Below are 18,813 nucleotides of genomic sequence, written 5' to 3'. Positions count from 1 at the left end.
ATATGTACAATAAATCAGATTCCACGTGCGGTGCGTGGGTCTCACTTTGTTTATCATGACGGTAGAGCATGGCGAACACTAAACTTTGGTAGCTTTTATCAGACGCCTCTGAAGATAGTCAAATCTGCATGTTTCAGATGCCTAATTCGCTACTTGGCTCAGAATACTTCCTGTAGTGGAAGTGGAAGCAAAGAAAGTGTTCAACAATAGATAAAAAGAGATATTGTTCTACATGTACTCATACAATTAGTCCCACAGTTGTTCATAAGAGCATTTTCTAAAAATAAAGGGCGTAGTTACAATATTTAGGAACGATTTTCTCACCATCCCACGTCAATGGTCAGCTCTTTCTTTCGGATCGCCACCATCCGCGGGCAAACAGAAAACAAAGTTCATCACCAACCATACACAGAAACGAGGGGAAGAGGGCACGCGCTCAAGGACGCGCTTGACGCCCACACTCCGCGTACATAAATCCGATATAAACGACAAACGATGGACCGGCAGACAACGCGACGGATGCGATGATGGCATGCTTTTCGGCAGTCTCGGCCCGTTGTTGGTCGGTTCGGTACTACTGCTTCTGCTGCTGCTGACTGGGGTCAAATGGGGTTTCATACGCTTTTGGACGTCATCAGCACCGACCGCCTCCACAGTATAGATGGGCGACAGGTGCCACATTTGTTCGCCGCACTTGAAGTGGACAACAATGACTATAATAAAAAAAATCTTCATGCGACAGAGGCGAATTCGATTGGTGTTTGGTATGTTTTTGATGAGATTTTGACTCGTAGGGATGCCCCTTGATGCTAGTAAATCACATTTTCGTTAATCTCAAAGGATTTGGCACATTTTTCATGAATTAATTTGAGTACTGCAATCAAAAGCTTTCATGTTGTTCTGTTGATTGCGCTATTCAAATTAATTCATGATAAAAATGTTACTTAGGTCCTTTTGAAAAGTTAAGCGAGAATTGTAATATTCAAAATATTTATACTGATGACCAACGAACATAATTTATTATAATTTTGCCATAAGGGAACTCAATATGTCCATTTTGCTGTTTGGCCTAAGGCAATTTGGCCGAAATGGATATACGGCCGAAAATGTCATTCGGCCGAAACTGTCGTTTAATTGAACAATTCGTTTGGTCGAATAGGTCATTTGACCGATAATGCCATTTAGTCGGAATAGTCGTTTGGCAGAATGGGCCATTTGCCCGAAAATGACATTTACCTGAACCATGGCTGAAAATGTCGATTTAGCCGACCCGTACAACGGTAAATGCATTTGTACGAAATTGTCGTTTGACGAGAATGTCGTTCAGTCGAATGCATCATTTGACCGAAAATGTCGTTTGGCTACTAGGTCATTCGACCGAAAATACCGCTTGGTCGAAATAGTAATCGAAATGACAATAAGGGCCTTTTTTGTGTTGTCTATTTCACGGCTAAGACCGATCGCGGTCCATCTCGCCTAGTAAGGGTCATTTGGTCAAAAATGTCACGCCTCACTTCTCCCTTCTCGTTTAATATTGTTCACTTCACAATTCACTATTTTTCGGCCAAACGACACTTTCAACCATATGACCATTGACCAGTGTAGCAAACTACATTTACTGTATCACTGGTTAAGCATTATGAAATTTTCGACCGTCGTTCGGCTGAATGGCCTTTCTGCAAAACGACCATTTCGGTCAAACGGCATTTTTGGTCAAATGACCTATTCGACCAAACACATTTCCGGCCAAATGGTTCTTTCTTCCAAAAGACATTTCCGGCCAAATGGTTCTTTCTTCCAAACGACCAGTTTGGTCAACGATATTTTCGGTAAAATCGTTTTCATCTTTATAACCGTTTCAACCCAACGATCAATTCGACCAAATGAAATATGGCTAAATGACTTTCGGCTCAAACGACCTTTTCGCGATTTGAAGACAGCATTAAAATCGTATTGCCACTCCAGAAAAAATAAGAGCAATCCTTCAATTTCAAAACATAAAAATTTATTTGTTTTACAAAGATGCAGAAAACTGATCCACGAACACTTTGGTTTTCCAACAATGAGTAATAATTTAACAAGCACAAGTAAACGTTTTACATCGTAGATTCATTACACTCTGAGATGGATCCCCAATCGAAACAGATACCAACTTTTTGTAATAACTGCCGCACCGACTTTCAATTCTTTCCGATACAGTCTTCCTGGTCAACGACAAACATTTTCGAAATAGTTTTATAACGCGGTAACATTTGATATTGGCAACATTCAACTATTTTGATCAATAAGAACCCTGAGCGGACATGGCGTTTCGGACATGGCGGACATTGCCGCATTACGTGAGTAATATTTTGATGCATCATGTTCTGACGCCATTTAAACAACTGAATTCGGTGAAGCGAGTTCTATTAGAATTCTTCCATTTTACTTCCATTAATCGGTGTTGAGTCATAAAACTTCGATTTTTTTATCATTCCTAATTAAAACCTTTTACAGACGCATTTTTCCAAATATTTTTTCAATTACAACATGAATATCACTTGAAACATATTCAAATCTTATGGAATTGGCAGCGCCATTATTTGCTTGACCACTTGTGGTCATTTGGCCACCTACCAATACTGGAATCAATCATTCAAAGGTGGCAGATTCTCAAATCCGTTTAACTTTGACTAAAATGTACGCAACAAATGGAGAAGGAAAAAAAAACAAGATAGGAATTCCCAGCTATAACATTTTTTGCTGCTTTTTCGTGTATTTTGCTTTTTTATTACTTTCTCAGGAATCCTACATCTGAGTACCGCTCCGTAGGCTAAGCCAGCTCAGGTGATCCGACGACGCTAACACCTACACCTGCCAGTCAGGTTCGCGCCTATTTCGGCTGTGTCTCCCTCCAGCTCAATTGTCCACGGCTGCTGACAGTCGTCATCGTCCGGGCGCGCCATGCGACGATTGGCTTTGGCTCGCTCTTCCACACTTGCTTGGATCCGATTGTCTCCGGTCAGTGCCTATCTGCCCATGGTTCGTTATTTTGCATACTTGGCTTCCAACGAGGCACGAGCCATCATGGATGGCTTTGAAGCATGCACAACACTCAACAACAGCTCTTCGATCGAGACGCCCACATTATGATGGTCCTCCGTTTGTCCATTCCGATGGCGACGGTGCTGATGCTGCTGCTGGTGGTGATGGTGCAAACAGTTATAGGCGGGCACGTGCCCACGACATTCAGATTCAGTCGGTTCAGGCTTCGCACGATGGAGAGGCCGAGAAAGTGCGTTGAGTAAATAAATAAGTTTTTATGCCTTTCAGTTGATTTAGACCTCAACATACGTTTAGTTTTTTCACTTTACTGAAGTTCAAGTTATTGCTATGAACAAAACTGGATGTTCAAATTGAATAAACTTATTCTTATAACTTATTTAATTAAAAAATTAGATATATGTATGTTAACAGAAAGTAATTAGAATTAACAACTGATTGAGATTAAATTTTCGAAAATAAGATTCAAAATGAGATTCAAAATTTTAATTTCGTTTTGATAAATAGGAAACTGTGAAAAAAAGAAGGTATTAAAAACACATTTGTATAGAACATCTAACAGTTTGGCAAAGCAAAACGCTCTGGTAGCACAGGGTAGCACCAACTTACGATGTACCACGCGCCTCCACACGCATCCACGCGCTGTCAATAAAAGAATGAGACGTGGTGCGTTGTTCTCTAAGGTCAGTGATCTCATTTTCATCTCAAAATCACTCCGTACGACTTTATCAAGAAGACTGCGGATGTTTTACAAGACCCGAATTCGATATATCTGGCATATGACAGTGCACTGATCTTGTTGATTGGCAGATCTCACTGGTTCTATGAGCAAATTGATTGGAACGTATCCCGGAATGAATTTGTAAGCGAGCTGGACAGGCAACCATCGACAACGATTTTTGAACTCATGGACGCCATTCACAGGATAGCAAACAACTGCATCCCCAAAACCAATACAACCCCAAGGAAGGAATGGAATGAGTGTCGCCAGTCAATATGCGAGTTGAAAGAGAAGTCCTCGACGAACATCCTAGACAGTATCAGCAGCGACCAGACCATATTGATATCCGATCTCATTTTGCTGAAGAATGTCGATCGGTTATTATATTCCGACGGTATAAACAATGCTTTTTCTCAATTGAAAGAAATATTTAAGAGTAGTGATAATGGATATAATTGCGTGTAAATAAAAAATTATCAACAATATATCGACCTTCTAGTAAGCTGGGAAAGTAGGCTTTTAGGAAAGGGTCGTTCGGCCGATCATTCGGTCGAAAGCAAATGTACCATTTGGCTGAACAAAAGGTCATTCAGCCGAAAATGCCGATTGGCCGCAATGGTCATTTGACAGAAAAGGCCATTTGCCCGAAAATGTCGTTCGGCAGAAAGTGCCATTTGGCTGAAAAAGTCGTCTGGCGGCATAGGTCATTTGGCCAAAATGTTTGACAGAAAGGGCAATCAAGCCGAAAAAGGCGTTTATCAGAAAGGGCCATTTGACCGATGGGCCATTTGGCCAGAATAGTCGTTCGGCAGAAAAGGTCATTTGGCCGAAAATGTCATTTATCCGAAGGATCGTCGGTTCGCCAAACAGGTCATATGGACGAAAATGTCGTTTGGTCGAATGGGTCATGTGATCGGAAATGTCTATTGGCCGAATATGTCATTCCGAAAATTCCATTTGATCGAAGAGTACATTCGGCCGAAAATGTCATTTGGCAGAAATGGCCATTTGGTCGAAAATGTCGTCTGGTCGAATAGTTCATTTTGCCGAAATGGTCGTTCGGCAGAAACGGCCATTTAGCCGAACGGGACATATGGCAGGAAGTGTTGGTTGGTCAAAAAGGGCATATGGTCCAAAATGTCGTTTGGTCGAATAGGTCAGTTGATCAGAAATGTCAAACATGTGAAATGACTGAATGACACTTTTCATCAGAACAACTCTTCGGCAAAATGACATGTTCAGCCAAATGACAGGTTCAGTCATATGTCCCTTTCGCCCAAATGATATTTCGACCAAACCGCTATTGGCTTAATAACCGTTTCGGCCAAACGTTCTATTCTGCCAAATGGAATTCTGCTAAATAACTTTTGCCCTAACGTGTTTTTCGGCCAAATGGCATTCGGCTACAAGACTTTCGGCTAAACAACACTTTTTTAATCAGTTTTTGATTACATTTTACACACAGATAAGGTATTTCTACCGCTGGGGTTTGCCAAATCTTTTTTTTACTTCTTCTTCTTCATCCCCCACTGGAACATTGCCGCCTCGCAGATTAGTGTTCATTTAGCACCTCCACAGTTATTAACTGCGAGGTTTCTAAGCCAGGGTACCATTTTTGCATTCGTATGTCATGAAGCGGGGGAATCGAGACAATTTTTAATACAAAAATTGCATAGACTGGCACTGGGAATCGAATCTAATCAACCTCAGCATATTCTTATTTGTAGCCGCGCGTCTTACCGGCTAAGGAGGGCCCCACTAGACTTTCAAAATATTTCTGCTATAAATAAAAAAAAATGTTGTAACCAACTTTCAAGCGAAGTGTGCTATGCTATGCCAAAGACCAGTTATGAAGCTTTTTCTTTGTATTTTTTTTTCGTTTTCTTATAACATTAATTTTGATATGAAATTTGGGTAAAAAAAAAGTTCTAAACTACTGAAGCAGAATCTAAAACTTATACACTAATTCAGCGATAACATAGTTTCATCTGCAACAATAAAAATGAATTTCCACAGATTTCCCAAATAGTAATTGTTGCCCAACTAAAATAGACCCTGTCCCTAAACGACCCTGCTGTGACCTGGTAGTTTCGCTTATTTGTAGAACCGTGGCTGTAAAATTACAACGAATTTGTTGAAAAGCTAGTTCCTCGTCAAACAAAACTAAACTCAACACCTGGTGGCGACCCACCTATCCATGTCTTTTCCCTGCATTGAAATCAAGTTGGGCTGTTCGCCGCTGTACTATAGACTCTGCATGATCCAAACCATGGTCTTGTTTCACTTGTTGCCAACTTCAGCCTCTTTTACGTGAAATGGTTTACATTTGATTGTGTACTTCACGAATATTCAAGGCGAATTCCCCTGATTCCCTTTTATTTACCTCTTGAATGTATTTACAATTGAAGAGAACTCACGTCGCTATTATCGAGTGCAAAATACTGAACACTTGAAATATATAACTGACTATTTGATATTATTTTTGCTTTCAGGGTCTTTGTATACACAGCAGAACTATCACCTTCTTCCTCGAGGCTGTGTTGAACTTCACCAGAATTAAAAAAAACACATAAATAAAGATTTAAAAAAAAATCTTCCTCGAGGGCTAAAACGGTCTGAATCTATAGATACAAATATATCAATGAATAGGTGAGGATATTTTTTTTCTTTAATTGAAAATGCAAACACTTACACACATATCAAGGAGTGCAGTCAAGTTTCAGGAATGATCGATCTTCTAAAACACACCCGCCAATAATAGAACAAAACCTATAAAAGCCGTAATTTCCCTTGACGATGATCGCGTTCCATCTACTTGTTTCAACTTTGCTTCAATACTCTGGAGGCAGCAAATATTGACCGTATGACGCATTTGTCAACAATTGGAAGACGTGAAAAAGAAATCATGCCGTATTAATTTTCCTCTATCTTCGCGGGATTGATCGACTCGTCTTCTATGCCATCTCATTTGTGTCGATCGATTCGAGCTCGAATTGCCTACTTCCAGGGCCGGGAAGAGCGCTAATTGGTCACCGCCATACACGGCATATCTTCGTCACACATCCAAAATAGACGACTTTGCGATCTAATTAAAGTTCCACTGCGTTGTTCGGTGTGTTGTTAACTGACCGAAATTATTACAAATCACCGAACCGGCTTTTGAAGACAGAGAAATGATGTACCGTCAAACGAGACCATTTGTCACATTTTTCGTTCAGAACTTCGAGACTCTGTTCTTCAAAAGAACGTGTGTGCGTGTTTGTCATTGGCGATGTCTGGACAAGATCACTTGTTAATTTGCATCTGAAGATGCTAAAACATGCACTAAACACTTTGCAATGTTTTAATAGATTGACTGGATAATGTATGGAATTGTAAAAAAATAATTCCATGCTACCCCACCTGACGGTAGCAAAGACGTCATATAAGACGGATTGGTGCTGCACCTTATACAATGATTTAACTTCTTTTACAGTTGATAATCCGATGTCAATTTGAGAAAATGATCTGAAAAATTTCGCCGTTTGCTACAACCACGGAGGTTCCCTTCGGCCATTCGTACCAGATCACGCGGAAGTCGTTTCCCAGCCCCAGTCAGAGTACCATTACTGCCGCCGCCGTGGTGGATATTTTCTTTCTTCATCAACCGCTTTCTGTCTGTCACGAACGACCCGAGCAGGGGCTAGCAATGTGTATGATATGAAATGAAATGTAGTCCGCGCACCGTTTGCAATAATTTGCTTCCAAGAAATACCGTGCCAACCAACCCCATATTATATAGGTTCGGTACAGAGTGCCGCTTCGAAGTCAGAAATGCTGTACTGTTCGCGCCGCCAACCAGCTCACTAATTGCGACTCATTTCATACACGATCACATCAGCGACCAATAACAGGGGCATTCAGTAAATACGCTTCACCAGGCAACACTGCCACAAGTGTGGACGATCAAATAATCATACATTTGACAGTCATAAGAGTTGACCGAATGAACAAGCCTCTTATGTTTCCGCCATCAAATGGTTCCCCCCGCTGCTTTTTTGTTGCTCCACATGTCACAATTGTTATCACTTGGTTCTATTCTGGGTGTAGATTTACACTTGCTATATGTCTAAACTAAACGCAGAACTTAAACCATCGTGCGATCGCGCACCGCAGATATGTGCGGAAACAGAAACTGGTGCACCCTTCCAACTTGCAAAATGCGATATTTTTAGACCAGCTGCGAGAACTCGTTCAGCGCTGCGCTTCTGCTGCTGGAGCGTTCGCTCCACACATGTTCCGTCGTCCTAGTCGTAGATCTGAGAGATCTTCCATCGAAACCGGAAGTCGTCACGATCATCGTCGATCGCATCACAGCCACAAATGTTTCACACATTGCGCGCGAAATGTGGATCGACGATGGGTGATGGTGCCCGGACGAGTATGCACATCGTCAGAGAAACGAATTCGGTCATTTGAAAACTGAACGAAACCCCTTAGTTCGTGAACGAACACGCGAGATGCTGAGGAAGTGCTCATTGGGAGTGGTGAAGGTGGCGCTCGCTCAATAATGTCCCTGACGCCAATGTAATCAACAACAACATCCAACGTTTTTTTTTAACAAACCCATGCTTGTCGTCCGTCGCGATCGTCGCGTCGTCATCATCGCTGTCGACCGTCAAACGCATTCCTCGAGCAAATAGCAATAAGAAAACCGGATCGATTCACCTAGAGGTGAGATTGTTTTACCGGAAGACAATGCGGTTTGCTAAAATTATGAGCACTCTCGATCTTAGACAAAACAGAAAGCAGAATAAATAATTTTAAGGTTTTGGGTAAACGAACACATACGAACAAGTACACGTACAACCATACAAAAATATGTCGATCTAGTTATAAGACTAAAACTGAGATAAAACATAATTTTTGAAGTGATAAAACAACCATTCAATGCGTCTCAGTTTTACGCGAAAGACGAAAATACCGGACAATCAGCATTCCATTCGAAATGAACGAAAGGCGACGGCCGGCGGCGATTGTGACGGCCACGAATGACCGAAAAAAGGCAATTGGAGAAGAATTAGCAGCAACGGCAGTGGCGAGACCTGGAGATTGTGGAACACAGAATTCTAAGCATTTGTAGAATTTTTTTTGTTGTTCTTCCTTTTTCGTTCATCTCCCTGTTTTTCGCTTGTTGCTGCCATCGGAATCAGTCCATTGACATTGATCATCATCAATGATCGTCACTATCGTCATCATTGTTGTACTCGATCAAACTGCATCGTACTCAAACAATGCAGGGCTAATTTGTGAGGTAAAAATAGCGAATTCTGTGAATTACGCATAGAATTCAGACGTAACACTCGAGAAAATTACATCATCTTTTTTTTTCGAAGTGCATCCTAATACAAATGTCTGGCCGGCGGTGACAGACCTTTGGTAAAATTTTTATATTGGAATTTGCAGTCATTTTTTTTATATTTCAGCAGGTAACGTTTATATTAGAGTACACGACGAATTTACATATCAGTTGTTTTATGCTTCTTCAAAGAGCAATCACTTCTATAAAATATTAGGCTGCTGCTGGCAGTCACCCGAGATGCCACCCTAATCGAGCTGCGTTCTCCGATTGAAATTCAATATGCTTTAAAAGGCTCAAATAACCAGTTGTTCGTTCGAATTGATGGCATATCAGTAATCATTCCGCATGCGTCTTTGCCCACAATCATAACGGAACTATTCTCGATCTCGCATCATTGACGCCACTAACCATTCGCCATTGATTTACGACGCCAATAATGAATGTCTTTTCCGATTTCTTCTCTCTTGCAGAAGGCGATTAAAACGATGACGGATCTTGGTGGACCACGGTTGAAAAGAACTCATCGAAGCCGCTAGTGTAACGAGCTACATGGATCGCAGAAATGGCGGCGATCCTTTGGCGCCTCCTCGGCCCCCTAAGTCCTTGCCTCGTGTTCATCGTCCCCGGGCTCCCGAGCCGACCATAATGAGCGCTGCCAACAGCCAGTCTTCTGTGAATAATACGACGATCAGTACGACTACGAATCGAAGTCTCCATAACGTACCGCAACTGTCACCAAATCCTAGGAATCTAAGCTCTTCCAGTTCCCCCGTACGAAATATAAGTAGCAATATTAGTTCATCAATTCCACCGCCGTTGCCACCGGCGCCGCAGATAGCGCCCTTGACGCCACTCCACACCCGAAGCAGCAGCAACAGCAGCAGCCTCAGCAGCAGTAGTCACCATCATCCCCCACACCACCACTCCCACTTTCCTAGTAGTCATAGCGTTAGTAATAGTTTAGCTCAGCCAGCAAGTACCTTCTCACGACGACGTCCACCGGCAGCTCTACCAACCATCTCGATTCCGAGCATTTTGAACCCAGGCGTAGAGACGACAGCGTCGAACCCGACGACCACGTCTGCCTCATCCCCGGTCACCCTGGCTGCACCTAGACCAGAGAACGAAAGGCTTACCAACGAGTATGTCGATACGCCGTTCAGTAGACTGTCGCCCGCATCCAACCGTCAACGGGGGCAGCATGTTGTTGGATCCGCGTCGACCGCCGGGACGGCGGCGTCTCCAGCGTCCCCTGGGGCACCCAGTATCGACCAGCACCGTCAACTATCAGTATCGCAACAAATCAACAATCGATTACATTCGCCTAGCACTATACATAGTAGCAATAGTACAACGGTGTCGACCCTCGGTAAGCCAATCGGATCCACGGCGACGACTACGACGCTGCACAGCAGCAATAGGAACTTTAATAATAACACAATCAATACTAGGCCAAACCAATTACCACTGGGACACTCGACGGTGTCTGCGGCGGCGGCAACGACAACAACCACAACGGGAACGACCGGCATACCCTTGTCGGGCGCACCAACGATACAGTCAGCAACATTGCCAATTACCAAACAACCAGTATCAAACACTTTTAGTAAAGACTCACCGGCAGCCGGTCTGCACGAGCTCGACATCGATCTGCACCCGTCTAGTGGTGATCTACTTAATTCCATCACCTGCCCGAACTGTAAAAAGTGCCGGTGCGAGGAATGCCAACGGCCGAGGCAGCTGCCCTCTCGATGGTTTTGCGATAAGACCTGTCTCTGCAGTGCGGAGACCATTATCGACTACGCTTCGTGCACATGCTGCGTCAAGGCACTCTTCTACCACTGTTCAAAGGATCAGGAAATGGAACGCGAGAGTGATACAGTCTCCTGCGCGGATGATCCCTGCTCGTGCGTTCCTCATAAGCGAACGACACGTTGGGGCTGCTTGGCAGCCCTCTCGCTCCCACTGCCCTGTCTTTTGTGCTACTGGCCAATGCGGGGTTGTGTCGCCGTCTGTGCAAAATGCTACGCTAAACATTCCCGACACGGTTGCCGCTGTCAGTCACAGAACGGTAGCAGTCTCGCCGGCAGTATACTCAGTGGTACTGGTCTGGTGGGAGGTGGACTGGGCGGGGGTGGCAACGGTGGTTCCCAAGGTGGCAACGGTCAGCTGGATCGTGGCAGCAACATCAGCATCAGCAAGTTTTCCGCCGTCAATAGTACTAGCCCTTTTGGCAAGGGTCACCACCACCACCATCATCATCATCATCATTCGGGGGATCTAACGCCCGAGAAGCGGCTGCTCGATTCCAGTCCGGAGTACTGATATATGCTGTATCTGTAAGCGGGCAACGAAGGAGGCAGCGGCGGCTCCATTGGCCGCCCGGCTGCCCATTCTCGAGAAACAGGGCCCGCTGGCAGAGATCATCCCGATCGCATCCGGCGTTCAACGGTAAACAATAGTAGTAGTAATAATAATAAAAAAAAAACCTGGCGAGCGCAACAGACAATGCAGCCGTGCGCGCGTAACTCTCTGGTTATACGTTTCAGGAGGGAGGAAGCGAAACGTGTAAAAAAACGAAGAGCAAAGTTCGAAGCATATAATAGGAACGGGAGAAATGTTTTTTAATTATAATTTAACCAAAGACTGCAGACTATTATTGAGTTATGTTTTTGATATAAATAATGTTTTTTCGTGTAACACAAACAAAACGAACCGATTTGGGGTATGCAAATCTGTAAATTATCCAATAATATACGGGCTTAACTATGGATTGCTACATACCTATCGAAAAAATGACGGAAGTGAAAAGTCGAATAATGAAGTCAAAATACTTCCCATGCTACTACTACTATTACAAACTAACTTCCTACTACTGCTAGGTTTCGTTACAGAAAAATATGAATCAATACAGCTACAGTTACTAAAGAAATTCGAGGAGCAGGTTGATCCATTAGGACGCGGGAAAGATAACTAATTTATTCTAACTGTATACAGATTTTAAGGCAAACAGGCAATCTCTCAATTTTCCAGAGAGGTTAAGATATTTTTAATAATGAGAGTGGAGAATCTGTTCGCCAAAAAAACAAATGGCGAAACTTTGCGGTATAATGCGCGTTCTCCTTGTGTATAGGGAATTAGATAGAACATTTTCCAAATGGCTAGGCTGGGCGGCATTGGCGAATTCAGAGCACGAGAGATTGATGTTGTGTGAGCGGATTAACAAGTGTGGGTGAGAGAAAGCATAACTTGTTTTCCATTCCTGAATGACGTAATTTATTTCCTACCTTAGATTTTGTTTCAAGCAAACAAGTGTATGGAACATCGCAAGCGAACGACCGTTTCCGCGATATTTTAAAAATATCGGGGAAAATGTGAAAGAATTTGAGGGTATTTGAGTGCGCCAACAGCCAAAGGTCGGCCGATAACAGGTATAGTGCGGAACTGAAAGAGCGAACCCGAGAGTTGAACAAAATCATGTAAATAATTATATATATTTATCCAAAAAACAATGCGATTAATTTAATGTAGGGCGCCCATGTGGCAAGCAAAGAAACTATTTTCTTAAAAATTGTACGAATGAAGAAACCTGTATATAATGGTATAAAATGATGATCCCACAGGAATGGACTAGAGGAAAAAGATAAGAACACATATTTATATTTAAACACACGCGAAAGAGCCACTGAAAACATGTAATATATTTTGGGATCGTTCTAGTTTTGCCTGAGGCGAAGCGAGAACGGATTGTGCGAGTGATTATTCCACGTGAGTAGTGTACATGAAGGAGCGACTGAGAGAGTGCGAGTGTAGTGCGTTATTCTTTTGTGTAAACATTTACACACGGGGAAAAAGGAAAGAAAGCAGCAAATCAGCATTATCCGGATTAAGCTTAATTGTGTTTCACGGAATAACAAAAATTCATTGAAAATAGTAAGAAGCGAACACGAAACGACGAAAACAAACGGTCATAGTTTCCAAAAAGTCGCACGTAGGTTCAAAACCAAGAGAGTTTCGTGTTGTTAGCAGCAGCAGCTTCGGTTCCACGTGGTGGACCCTGGTCACGCCTGTGAACTCAATTGAGGAATGACAAGTATGCGAAAATTATCACGCTCCCAATCACTGACTACCAATGGAGCAAACAGAAAACAAAAATATTCGAACCGAACTCGAACACCAAGGTTCAACAGCGACGGGTGTGAATGTACTTTTCGCGACCACAACGTCGATCGCCTCATAATGTTGTAGGTACGCTTCGTTCGTCAGTAAATATCAGAGTGTCCGGCCCTGGATCTGAACGGTCCGCAGGGAAAATCGGTTCATTGTTATTTAAATTGATAAAAGCGCTGATTAAAGTGGTGCATTCACCACGTTTTCGTATGTTTTTTTTTCATGTTTCGTTTTTTGGTACTGTATTGGTGAGGGAATTTGAGGCATGGTGCGCTTCAATGTTTACCGAGGGGCACTTCACGCGGCGGAGCACCTCGCAATCGATCGCGGAGGGGCTTGACCGCGCCTCGTCTCTCAAAACAGAACCAACTGATTGTATGAACACTTTGGAATCCGCTCTGCGACGTGTGTATTGATGGAGGAGAATGGATCCAATAGCACACGCTAGTCGTGGCCGGCCGGCTGTCCCGTAGAGAGACGTGAAATATTTAACCGCCAGTGATAACCTATATGGTTGCAAGCGAACATAAATAACAGATAATATTTCAGTCAGTCAGAGCTGAGTGAACGAACGGAGATCGTAGAGCGAGAAGGGAAAAGCTTGCTTACTGTTCAGTTGCAATGGCTACGAAAATGTATTTATTGAGTAAATTATGCTCTTGACGTATTTACTCCAAACCAAACTTTCTGTCGAATAATTTCAATTAGTTGATTTCCACTTTGTATTCTACAATCATATTACCTACATGTAATGCGTGAGTATTTCTTCGATAACGTCTGAAGTCCCTATACTTTTGAGTAATTAAATAAACTGCATAAATGTTTTAAGAACATGGTAACAGAATGGTCAAAACAACCTGAAAATATCAGTTTGTATTACTGAGCGTAGACTCGCCTTCCCCTCGATGATCTTGTCCAAAGCTTCCTAGAAATTGGAAATAATCGATTTTCCTTTTTCCAAGTTCGTTGTGCTCCGGTCGTTTCCCTATAAATATATAAATTGTTGAGCGAAACGAATCAATAAAGGTCCCATGCTACAAGCCGTCCAGCTACACAAGCATTCCAAAAATCAGGACCATCTGTTTTGCGCAGATCCCAACCCGAGACATAGAGAAAAGATGAATGCCACGCTATCTTTTTTCTTCCTTTTCAGGCGAACTCCGTGTTTTTTATACTCTCCTTGTGTCCTGTCCGAACAAATGTCGATTTTTGAAAGGGAAATTATGTTTTATGTTCACGTTGTTTTTTTTTTCTTTCTGGAATCTGAGATAAAATACTTTCGAGGGTCGTCTGAACTCCGAACATGATCGTCGTTCGTTTTCGTCGTCATCATCGCCGACCGAAGAACGGTGATCCCGACGTGAAATGGAACCCGAATTTCATCCGCCCGCCCTATCCCCGCTCGTATCGTGTATGGCGTAATCCAAGCTTGCCATACTTTTTTCTCTTCGTTCGATCGTTCGTTCATTTTTGTTGAGGAATCTATACGTGCCCTGCATGCAGCATGATCGTTTTTTTTATGAATTTCCTGTCTAATTTATCAAGCCATGAAAGTCGTCTCCCGGTGCAGTCTATCTCTCCCTGGTTTCGGAGGGTCCACTCATCGAACACTGCCATTGCGATGACGGGAGTTTGTGTACCATTGCTGCTGATGCCGGCAGGAATGTGAGCAAAACGCAACAAGCGTGTGTAGGAAATCTCAACTCAAGAGTGGAACATTTATCTTCGGGAGATTTCCTCTTTGGAGAGCCCGGCCCGGACAGAAAATCCAGACGGCGGTGCACTCGGGCTGAATGCCGTGCGCTGCCGGCTTTTCAAAACAGGAAACGACTGCCATTTTCATTCATTAAATTTTCGTTTCTGTTTGTCTGAAAATGACGAAAGGCGAGAGTGCAATGCGTCGAAAGTCGTGCCAACGTCGCGATCGCCGCTAAACTGGCAGCTACGGTGTGGAAGCGTTTAATACGCTTACTTCGATGCAAAATGACGCACTTAGACGCATAGGGCACTGAAATGATCGCAAACCATGTGTGTCTGTTGCGATCTGCGAGAGCTTTGTTCACCCACAACAATTTGGTAAGAACGGCTCGTGTATGTAGTTGTTACAATGCAGTAAAGCCCTCTACCTGATCGTACCAGAAGTAGTCAACCAAAAGCTAGAACACTCAAATCCACACGGTTGTATATTCCGTTTCAACAATTTGATCGAATTATTACACTCCATGGAAATCTAAATCAACTGTAATCGATTAGCGTGCTTCATCGTCTTTCTTACGAACAAAAATAATGATGCAACCGCGGGAGTGTAATCGAAAAACAAAAATTATTTTTTCACCCGAACCAGAGAGCTAGTAAAAATTTTGCGTCGCAATTTTCTTGGCAAACCATCATTACCCATCGCAGCCGAAATGTATTCGTTTCGATATCTCAGATGTTCGCGGCACCACTTGGGGTGACGCGCGATAGTTTACCGAGCCACATGATGTCCCGCCATTGGTGCCTCCCGCACCCATTCGTAATCCGCCTCTCTGATCTATCGACGTACTTCGCGCGGAGATGGGATTTTCTCGCTCAGCTGCCCGCATCCGCTCTTATTTTGGTTTGGATTTGAATGAGAATCGGGATAAAGTGGCGTTATCGTTTGATTGAATTTAAGCCCGAATGAAATATATTCCTATTCATTACTTTTCTTGCTACCTTTCTTTATTTTTTCACATCAACACATGGTCATTTTTTTGTCATACCCATGCGTCTTTCTCTATCAATGTAATAAATTTACTGATGAACGGAAGATGGGTTATTCTTTTGGTGCGCATTCAACTTTCTCTCAATTCCAGTGAGTTAATGAGAGGTACTCAGGCGTTCGATCCGCTTTCAAGTGAAGTGATTTGGCCAGTGCACTTGATACTAAATAAGACTTCCAAGACAAGACAATTTATCATTGAACAAAATCGAGCCAATTTGATGATTTTACCTACCATTCCCTCAACCTAAATCGTTAAATCCGCATTTCCCTTCCTTTTTGATCAACGACCAACAAAAAATACAAACGAATCGCGCGCTGTCCAACGTATAATATACATATGTGTGAGTTTATTTTTATTGCTCCTCTTTTATAAATAACATTCATTCATAAAAAAATCTTATATTTAAGTTGAGTGAAAATAAAACGGATGTTGTAATTTTTCGTGCTAAATTTAAAACGAAGAAAAACACGCCGAGAGCTCCAATCTTCTACTGACTGCTGCTACTGACTAAAAGAGCATTTGTGAATGATGCCATGAAGCGACCTCCCGTCGCTGTGGGACCGAAGCTGCTACAACATTCAACTCAAACGATATTATGGATGGCTCTGATCAAATATCTATTCCAAAATAAACCAAGCGTTCCTAATTATGTAAAAAAAAGAATATACATCGGAAGAATTGAAGTAACCGTACCTTGTAGATTGATGGAAAAATTTGACAAAGGAAAATCCTTACCACGTAATTAACACCAGAATTTTTTAAGCAGCTAGATCATTCTGTACATTTCGACCGATAGAAAGCTTGGCATATTTTACAGTACGCCATGTTTGTATACTGAAAGTATAGCATTATTAAATGTAGCCGGGAAAATCAATTGAATTGCCTTAATGTGAACAAAAACCAATACTTATGACGTTTTGTATGCTCGTCCAAAAAGAAACAAATTTTCGCCGCGAGTTTGTTATGCGTTTCTTTCCTTTTGTTTAATGATGGAGGCCTTATTTTGTTAAAATGTAAACAAGTGTTTTGCGTAAAATCAAGTGAAGATGATTGTATTTTTTGTTCATAAACAGAATAAACCGACTAATAGGATGAAAAACAATTATGATGGGTTAAGTTGTTGAGAAAGGTGGTAAACGCTGAAATGATTTCGTGTAGGATTTAATTTCCAGTATTATCTAGTCGTGCATTATAATGTAGCAGGAATACAAAAAAAAGATGAAAAACTAGCAGAACAGGAAGACAGAAAAATAATTATTCAGTAAGATGATATACTAAAACACGAAGCAGAAAAACTAAACTCAAAATCAGAAACATTGTTGATACGATCAAAAATTTTGAACGATAAATAACTATTGACATATTTTTTGGCAAACTTTAAAAATTTGTTGATATGATTTTTGACATTTTTCGAAAAAAAATTGTAGTTGTTATATTTACCATATTTGTAATGCGGAAATTCTGAATTCAAACCAAGAAGCTAATATAAAGTGAAAAATGTCCATAATCTCGATGTCAGACACAAAAGAAAGCATAATCTTATCAGCATTAGAAAAAAGTGTAAATTAAAAAAAAAGTGAAGATAATTAAAAAGAAACAACACATGCGCTATATGATATAAAATAAAGTGGAATCATTACATTGTCAACTGTACCTAAGCTGTTATTTTTTAAATAAATGGAAGAAATTAAACAAACTTGAATGATGTCAAATATATTATCAAATTCCTAACAAGCCTTTAACAATGTCTCTCATCCTAAACCGGTAACTTTTACACAGAACACAAGCACTTACTATTGAAATGTGTGAGCTGCGAAACACAAAAATACTCTCATACTCCTCCCATTTAAAGTACACCGTTATAACTTTATTTTATCATTTAACTAATTATCAAATCAGACCATTCTGCTCCCATCTACATCAACAACAAAAAACGATCAGTACACATTTTCATACCCACATACTCAGGCTCGCACCTAATAAACATCAGAAAACAGGCATTCGTTGAAATTTCCCATGTTCTCAAAAAGTAGCTATGCAATATTGTCGACACTCTCACGTAAACAAAATCCAGAACACTGAAGCAAAAACTTAACTGTCCATTATGGAACAAAAATGAGTTCACCGTCAGATTTGGCTTACTAAAACCACACAAGCAAACCTTGCAGAGCAGTATAATAACCACTCGATGAGAATCAACTGCAACCTAAACAAAAATTCTACAGTAAAACTATTTGAATAAGAGAAAAAAAGAATGAAGTAAAAAAAATGTTTCTTTTTTCGTTTGGTAGATAACAAAAGAAATGACGTATATGCGAACATATGGGACAAAAAGTCAGAGGAAAAACAAAAACACGCGGATGCGAGGGATGCTAAAGGGAAAATCGTAAAGAAAAACAAATGAAAGTTGAAAAGTATGAAAATTCTACTACATAAACGCTGTGTAAATTTATGTACATACTTATATTATTTCTTTTTTGGAGAATTATAATTATTATCTAATGTTAAAAATAATAACAATACGACCAATTGAAAAAAATTAAACGACCCTGTTTTTTTACTGGATAGCATATTGAACGTACCGAAAATTCCCAAGTTCTCCACCCCGGATGTTGAAAGTTCACCCGAATCGCCATGTCCTCCTGTTGCGTTTAGGTATAGGTTAAGGCCAATGAGCAAGACTTTACAAAGGTGACGCAGATCAGCGCTGCGTGCCCTCTTTTACTGCGTGTCTCTTTTACTCTTCCGCTGCTCATGCAATGCAAATATCGACGTCACCACCTTAGTAAAGT

General features: G+C 41.6%; 1 protein-coding gene across 7 annotated transcripts in view; it reads left to right on the top strand.

The window, feature by feature from the left end:
• The window catches only part of LOC134211170 (protein sprouty), a 74,095-nt gene extending 55,530 nt beyond the window's left edge, over positions 1–18,565 (top strand). For 6 of the 7 annotated variants that reach the window (XM_062687836.1, XM_062687841.1, XM_062687840.1 and 3 more), the window contains one exon: positions 9,575–18,565. In XM_062687836.1, the coding sequence (XP_062543820.1) occupies positions 9,654–11,429 (1,776 nt within the window). In that variant the 5' untranslated portion in view covers positions 9,575–9,653 and the 3' untranslated portion in view covers positions 11,430–18,565. Of the gene's footprint in view, positions 1–6,255; positions 6,413–9,574 lie in introns of all 7 variants that reach the window. The other variant, XM_062687837.1, reaches the window with a different exon arrangement.
• The last annotated feature ends 248 nt before the right edge of the window (positions 18,566–18,813 follow it).

The sequence above is a fragment of the Armigeres subalbatus genome, chromosome 2, assembly GCF_024139115.2.
Source record: "Armigeres subalbatus isolate Guangzhou_Male chromosome 2, GZ_Asu_2, whole genome shotgun sequence".
In the NCBI taxonomy this organism is placed as follows: domain Eukaryota; kingdom Metazoa; phylum Arthropoda; class Insecta; order Diptera; family Culicidae; genus Armigeres; species Armigeres subalbatus.
This window is presented reverse-complemented; position numbering and strand designations above follow the sequence as displayed.